Source organism: Macrobrachium nipponense, chromosome 34, assembly GCF_015104395.2.
Source record: "Macrobrachium nipponense isolate FS-2020 chromosome 34, ASM1510439v2, whole genome shotgun sequence".
Lineage (NCBI taxonomy): Eukaryota > Metazoa > Arthropoda > Malacostraca > Decapoda > Palaemonidae > Macrobrachium > Macrobrachium nipponense.
Genome location: NC_061095.1, coordinates 37,688,769 through 37,697,636, shown reverse-complemented (window position 1 = coordinate 37,697,636; position 8,868 = coordinate 37,688,769). Strand labels below are relative to the sequence as shown.

Genomic DNA, 8,868 nt, shown 5'->3' with positions numbered 1-8,868 from the left:
TAAGAGTTTAGATATATTTAAGGTTAACATAGGAAATACGGATCCTAATTACCTTTCGAAGCCCTCTGTGGCGTTAGAATGAAATCCCCATTTTATGTGTTTAATTGTACAGAGTCTATGCCTAATCCATTAAGGAATTCTGTGGATATCAGTAAACTCAGGTATAACTTGTTATTTAAAAGTCTGTCAGACGCTAATGTTGTCATGAAAATGGCTCATGAAGATGTGCAAAGAATATAAGCTATATGAGGTTGGTGATAAGTTGTATGTGAAAATTGATGTCAGGAAAGAAAATAATTGTAAGTTATCTCCTATTTTTGAAGATCCATTCCAAGTAATGTAATTGTTAATAGTAACCCTTCTAAAAGTTGAAAGTGTATCTAATTCATATGATATAAGGACTCTACATGTCTCACAGATACATGCTTAGTTAATGGTTAAAGGTATAACTTGTAAATAATCAAAAGCAATATGCTGATGACTTTTAGGCATATTATTTTCAATATTGATTGTGATCATTTTTTACAATCTTGTTATGTAAATGTCCGTTGAGAGGAGAAATTCACTTCTGAGAGGTCGAGGGTCAGTTGGTTCTTTTGTGGATCTTGGATTTAATAATTTAATAAGGTAAAAATCTTAGAAAACAGAGTAATAATCTGGAACATGAACAGGAAATAATTGTATCTTAGTTGAACAAACAATTTCAAAACATATGCATAATATAATGGTCGGGACTCGGGCCCTAATGGAAACCTACGGTAGAACAACAGACTAAAAATTCATTATTTTGACTTCTGTTAAGGAAGAAAATGGAAAGATTTTGGTCTCTGTCCAATTTCATCCTTCTGGTACATTTGAGTCATATACTATATATTCATTTCCTAATCAGTGTGAGGGTTCTGCAGTTCTTAACCTGTCTAAATATAGAGAACTAGTTTTCTTATCTAGGTATGTTGTCTATGACAGCGATACAGATAGCATAAAGGGTGTGTTGTCCTTCAATTCTAAAATTTGCTCAGTAGACTTATTTGGTTTTTCAAAAAATAACTGGACATGATTGCATACTACAGCTAGTACTGAATGGAACCGCCACCAAGAAAGTAGGTCAGTGTGTGGAGCGACTTCAAGATTTTGAAAGGATCATCTATGAAAGTGAGGGATTCGGCGTCAGCTGTCCACTAAGCATTGCAAACATGGTGAGCTGGTGGAAAGTGATAATTCTGCATTGTCTGTGTATATATATATATATATATATATATATATAGATATTATATATATATATATCATATATATATTATATATATATATATATATATATATATATTTGTCGGATTAATTTATCTGATCGACCATTAAATGAAGTTGACAAAGGTGCATTAGGAAATGGACTGGATCTTTCTTTCACAAAAAGTATCAGATGTGTTGAAGTAGTGAAATAATTTTGCCATTTGGAAAAATATGATAACTTATCAAATGAGGAAATTAATATCTGTAAAGGGATTGTTAATGGATTATGTCCAAGCCTTTTAACGCTTGTGTTCCTCTTCGTTTTATGAAAGCTTTTGATGTTCTTAAAAAAAAAATTAAATTTGCATATCACGAAAGCAGACAAATCAAAGGCCATAGTAATTATGAATAAAGAGGACTATATAACAAAAATGTCAGATTTGTTAAATGATCCTGTTACTTATGACGAGCTTCGTAATAACCCGTTAACCGCAGTGAATAGCACTTTTGTTAAAGAGCTGAAGTGTATCTTGAGGGGGAGGGATGAGCTAATTTAGCAATTTAGTGTCAAGTGTGCCAGTTTACCATATATGTATAGATTAGTTAAGACCCATAAGCCAAACAGTCCCATTAGGCCTATTATAAGTTCAGTAGGTTCTGTGTCTTATAAATAGTCCAGGTTCTTATGCCGATTGTTGGTACATTATGAATATTACGAATAATGATGATTTTGTAGACATACTTAACAACATTAATTAATGTAACTTTTGAGTTTAAAATTGTCAGTTTCAATGTTGTTTCGTTGTTTACTAAAGGTCCAATGGATGATTTGTTAATTTTTTTATCGGAGGAATCGCCTAAATATAGCTTGCCGTTACCTTCGAATGTAATAGTTGACTTGATTAGTCTTTGCATTAAGGACTATAAATTTACATTTAATGGAAAATATTTTTTACAAAACTTTGGTATGTCAATGGGCAATCCACTTCTCCGGTGCTTAGTAATCTTTACATGGAATAATTTGAAGTTAGACTGTTACTTAGTCTTTTACCGATTGCTACTGTATTTTTTGTGCATGACCTGTAATTGCAAACATTGGAGAATTTTTAGATAGACTGAAGAATCTGGTTCCTTAATTAAATTTACAGTTGAGGAGGAAAGAGAGTCAATGTTACCATTTTTAGATGTACAAGTCTATAGACAAATACATAGTTTTAAATTCAATGTATATCGCAACCCCACAAATGTGTGTTCCTATGTTCATTGTTACTCTGAGCATCATAGTAGAGTAAAATTAATCATTTTTTCATCGATATTTTTGAGGGCGTTAAGAATATCCAGTCCTGAGTTTTTAGATGAAGAAATAAGGAAAATATGTGACATGGGTGTACAACTTCAATATCCGATGATTTTTATGAACAAGGCATTAAAAATGGCCAAGGGTACTTTTTATTCAAATAGGGTTAGAGAACCTTTTACATGCCATAATATGTTGGTTTTACCATACCACAGGAATTTTTGATGATTTGCCTAAGGTATCTGGATATTTTGATATAAAATTAGTTTTGATAAGCTCAAATACACTATGTAATATGCTTATAAAGAACTCTCCATTTTCATCTACCTGCTTCCTTTATGCAATTCCTTGCAAAAGTTGTGATAAGAAATATATTGGCCATACCGGGAAAGATTTGTCCACTAGATTAAACCAACATAAATATTTGGTTAGAACAGGCCACACTTCTAGTGCCCTTTTTACTCATCTTAGTAATCTTCACTATACGATTGATTGGACAGAAGCAAAGGAAATTTTATTTTGTAACATATTAGTAGGAATGTAATAGAATCTGCCTTTATAAAGACGTATTCTGGAAAACTTTTAAATTTGAGCACTTGTATGTACAAATTAGACAATCTTAACATAGATAAAATAGTGAAGAGTTTTAACTTTATCCTTCAATTTAGTGTACTAGTCAAATTCCTTCTTATGTATTTCTTATTGATATTACTGTTCATTCAGTTATTTTATTATCATCTGTCGTTTTTGTTTATTGGTGATGTCTTTTTAGGTATGTTGTCAGTGACGTTATTATTGTTACTATTCATAATTGTGAATTCCGTGGTTTTATAAACTGGTTGACATGTATTCAGTTTTTTTTTCTTTTCTGTAAGAAATGGGTTCATTAAGCTATTGCTCTTTCTTTTGACTTGTTGGGGTGTTGATTGTTTGGGTGATCTAGAGGAATATTGCTTCTGTTTGTAATGGTTTTATTATATATATTTTTTATGTTTTCTTCTTCTTCTTCACTTTGCTTTTGTGAGAGCTTTCTTGCTCACTAGTTTTTATATTCTGCATTACTTTGTGCCCCGATGTGTTAAATACACGATAGTACTTGGCACTCTGTCTTTTCTTTTTTAAATTTTCCTAGTGGCTTCAGCTATATATATATAAATTTATATATATATATATATATATTATATATATATATATATATATATATATATATATATATATATATATACATACATATATATGCTCCCTTTTTCACTTTCATTCGTGGCTTCTACCTACGTATATTAAATATTCATCATGTTCCAAACATTTGCGATTCAGTTATACATACATATATATATATATATATATATATATATATATATATATATATATATATATATATCTATATATATATATATATATCTATATATATATATATATATATATATATATATATATCTATATATATACTATATATATATATATATATATCATATATATATATATATATATATATATATATATATATATATATATATATATATATATATATATATATATATATATATATATATATATATATATATATATATGTATATGTATATATATATATATATATATATATATATATATATATATATATATATATATATATATACATACATATACACTCATGCACACATGCGTAGCGCTAAATCATTAGCGAAAACGAGCAGCTCTTGACAAATGAAAGAAATGCAGTGAGAGAAATTATAAATAAAACATACCAAAGCAAGATCACTTAAATGAGGTCTATTTTGCTATACAAAGAAAAAGCTTGCTGTGCGCAAGTTGAAGGTTAAATGAATGGAGGATATAACTGGTTAGTAAATTTAGTGGCAATGACAAGATATTGGTATAAAAACTCCATAAGCCAGGGTTTTTAAAATAGTCACCTCGTTTGGAATGTTATTCATTCACTTTCATATATCATTAACTTTACATGTATACAAAAGGGTTAGTAATGAGAGATGATGGCCCTTAGCTGAATAACAAGAAATCAACATATGGCTGTGAACATTACCTATTTAACAAAGAATAGTTTTAAATAACTCATATATGATCCTTTAAATGTAAAATCTATTGTCAAAAATAAATTGTTGGGACTACGTGCTTCAACTCATTCGTCTAGTTAAACTATTTAGAAATACTAACACCCACTACATGAAGGGAACACGAAAAGAAAAGAAAATACACCGTTGAATGAAAAAGGGAAAGAGAAACAGGGCCAAAGGAAAACGAATTACCGTTGGAGGGGGATGTCAACAGCAATACCAAATTAAAACCACCGCCTCTGGTCCGATCAGCCTGGCTGGTGATAAACTAACAACTTGAACATATTACAGGTAAATTGGGAAACGAGCAAACCATGGAAGCTGGAATGGAAATTATTTTGTAAATGACGCCATGAAAAGATCTGTAAAGATATTAAAATGGTACAGGAAAAGCAAGTATGGCGAATATCACTCTCTTCCACTTCTTTCCTTACTTAGCTGAGTCCAAGTTTATACAGTTACTATGATCGTTGGAAATATGTACATATTTTACAGTGAGTTCATAGATGCATATGATTTTCAGAAATAATGTTTTGTGATAGGTATTTGTTGACTGACTGAGAATTGTTTGGCATGGTTGAGATGTATTTTTTAATTTATTAACAACAGGTGCAAAGTTGGGGACCGTGTTCAAATTAAGAGTTAAAGGAACATGCATATTCATTTTTTAGTCTATTCTACAGAAACAAACGTGGAGCATCTTGCCTGTCTTCTGAACACCAGAACTCAAGAAGTCTATGAATGTATGAAGACATGTGAGCGCAGCAGATTGATACAAAATCTAGTTACAGATCCAATACGGAAAGAAGAATTTCGCAGACTAAAATAAATAAGTTTAACACATTAAAACACTGACAGTTACCTAAATCTGCGAAAGCGATAGATTGGTAATCATTTTCAAGTGTGAAGTAAAGGAATTAATGATAATGATCATGTTAACTAATGAAAGTATCCAGAATTATTTAGAGTAATACATTTTTTGTTGTTCAGAATAAAATGAAGGTTCAGGGGAGTTTTTGATCTGTTAAGAGACTTTCAAGAATGTTTTATAATGATGAGTAAATGTTGCAAGGAGAACAAATACTATTAAAATGAATTTATGCATTTCTTTCTGTGACCGAATGCAGTTTTCATATAAATTTAAGTTTTCATTTTGTAGAACTTCACTTGAATCACATGGTATTAAACACAACTTAAATAAAGTCGTGAAATTTTAGTTTAATAATCTTTTTTCCATTTCATTGGAAAAGTAGATTTAATAGATTTATTTCACAAAACACCGAGTTTGTGCGAAAATAAATTAAAGGAATATTATCTCGTAGAAAAATTTGACGCACATACACACACACACAAATATATATATATATATATATATATATATATATATATATATATATATATATATATATATATATATATATATATATATATATATATATATATATATATATATATATATATATATATATATATATATATATACATAAGATGATCAGGTGGGTAAGATGATCACCCCCTTCTCCTGTAAGAAGCAAAGAAGAGATTGACTTGTGCTGCCACCTACTAGTTCCTTTATAAACTATCAGTATTCTGTGAGAAACATGATGCGCTCATGAAGCATGTTTGTGGATTATCACAAAAAAACTTAATTTTGACTCCCAGAGTAAAAATTCGGAACAACAGGCCATTTCACCTTGTTCTCTACATACCAGAGGTAAGTTTGATTTCATTAGTTGCATGCACCTTTAAACCTTTGCGTAATATTACCCTCATTCAGTTTTTGCATATTACGTTGTTTACATGTCATCTTGATCATCTTAATGAAAATGGTGGCAATGGGGTACGATGATCACTTGCAGGTGGGGTAGGTTGATCAGAGTGATCATCTTACCCCAATATTAATGCATCACTCTCAAAACTTTCCAGACATGAATTATGTATAATAAATGCATTATATGATGATTATAAGATATTAAACTATATATTGAATTTAAACTTAAATTAGGCGTACTTTTATAGTATGACATTCCATGTATTTATTTAACATATAAAAGTTTTATGTACATAATTTTTTCAGGTCAAAATGCCCCGTACATACACTAGGAAAACCAATAGAGCATCTACAGTTCAAGATGTCCTAGTGAAGGCTGCACAAGCCTGTGCTGAAGGTGGAAAGTTTAAAACAGTTGCACGTGAATATAAAATTAATTGAATGACTTTGAAGAGATTCTTTGCAAAATATCAAAAAGATGGACCACAGACATTAGTAGGATACAAGAACCTAGCACAGATAAAGTTTGTATTCAGCCAAGAGCGAGAAAAGGATTTGGCATCTCACATAATAGCTTTATCCGATCGGTACTATGGACTAAGCACTGACAAAGTTAAGTCTTTGGCCTTTGAATTTGCTAAAAGGAATGATATCAACATGCCTAAAAACTGGTTTGAAGAAGAGAAAGCTGGTCAAGACTGGTTTCGTTTGTTCAGACAACGTCACAGTTTATCAGTTCGTCAACCAGAAGCTACTTCATTGGCACGAGCAACAGCTTTCAATTCTCATGTTGTAAATAAATTTTATGATAATCTGGCTAAGGTTATGGACAAATACAAATTCGAACCTCAGGATATCTACAATTTGGATGAAACAGGGTGTCATACAGTGCAATCCCCTGGAAGGGTTTTCACCAGAAGAGGACGAAAACAGCTTGGGTCAATCACCTCAGCAGAGCGTGGGAAGCTAGTTACCCTGGTATATGTGGTCAGTGCAACTGGGAATGTCATACCTCCTATGTTTATCTTTCCATGTGTGCATGTCCGAGATCACATGCTGAATATGGCACCACATGGATCTGTAGCAGCTGCAAATAAATCTGGTTGGATAACAGAACAGATCTTCCCAAAGTTTCTGTTACATCTTGTGAAAAACACACGATGCACAAAAGAAAAACCAGTTCTCGTACTTATGGATAACCATGAAACTCACATCAGTCTTGAAGCTATTGATTTTGCTAAAGGGAATGGCATAATTTTGCTAACCATCCCACCTCACACATCCCACAAATTACAGCCGTTAGACAAGACAATCTATGGGCCCTTCAAGAAAGCATATTCTCTATCCATGGATGCATGGATGCGCTCACATCCAGGGAGAACAGTCTCCATTCATGAAATACCTCACTTGTGAAGAAGAATCAATCAATTGCAATGACAATTCCTAATATCACATCAGGTTTCGAAAACACTGGCATTTTTCCATTCAATCGTAACTTGTTCACAGACCTTGAATTTGCTCCATCTATTGTTACAGATAGACCAGATCCTTCCAGTAGCTCACCAGATGTTCCGAAAGTCCAGTCACATGACAAAGACTCTAGTGAAATCATTTTACAAGAAATCTCTAACCATATTTCTTCTGGGGAGAATCCACAAGCAAATGTGAAGGATGATATCATAAACCAGAATATAACTTCCCCTATCCCTAGTACATCAACTTGTAAGAATACTAGCTATGTCTCTCCGGCTGATATACTCTCTTTTCCAAAAGCAGCTGCACGTAAAAGGACCAAGCAAGGTGGTAGAAAGAAAGGTAGCACAAGGATTCTCACAGACACTCCTGTTCGCAATGATATAGCAGCTGCCAAAGAAATGAAGGGCAAAGCAGCAGAAAATAATGTTTCAAAATCTCGAAACAGACTTTTTCAGGAAACTGCCATCTTCTGATGATGAAGATGATGTTGACATGCAGTTAATACTGGAGGATAGCTCTGATGGAGAACAGAAAGATGATGATATTATTGAGGGTGACTTTGTCATAACTAAAGTAGATGGCAAAGCTCGTTCTTTACTCTACATTTCCCGTGTTGATGTCATTGATAATGATGGCTATGAAGGCTGTTTCCTTAGAAAGATTTCAAACAAGTTGGTTTTGGCGTTGGGAGGCCATCATTTGTAGTTGATGAAGAGGACTGTCACTCTTTCTCAAATGAAGATGTGATAAAAAAATTACCCACTCCTCAGTATCTTAAAAGCACCCGTCGAATGTTAAACCAGCTTGTATTCACTATCAATCTGAGTAAATGGGATTTGAAATATTAAAGCTACTTCTAAATATGTTTAACTGTAAAGCTCTTATTTTCTTAGAATTTACTATTTCCAAAATATTTGTAAGATGCAAACAGTGCACAAAATATGAACTACCACCAAATATTTGCATTTATTTTTATAGTCATAGTTTTTGAAAGAAGATATTCTTTTTTTGGTATATATTTTTAA

The 8,868-nt window shown here is 31.8% G+C and overlaps 1 protein-coding gene across 1 annotated transcript; it reads left to right on the top strand.

Annotated features, from left to right (window-relative positions):
• The first annotated feature begins 7,024 nt into the window (after positions 1–7,024).
• Positions 7,025–7,780, top strand: LOC135208078 (uncharacterized). The gene has a single exon (XM_064240227.1). The coding sequence runs from the start codon at positions 7,025–7,027 to the stop codon at positions 7,778–7,780; it is 756 nt and encodes a 251-aa protein (XP_064096297.1).
• The last annotated feature ends 1,088 nt before the right edge of the window (positions 7,781–8,868 follow it).

What these genes read in the sequence shown, in the direction of transcription:
- LOC135208078 (XM_064240227.1), top strand. Translation starts at nt 7,025, where the DNA reads ATGCCTAAAAACTGGTTTGAAGAAGAGAAAGCTGGTCAAGACTGGTTT.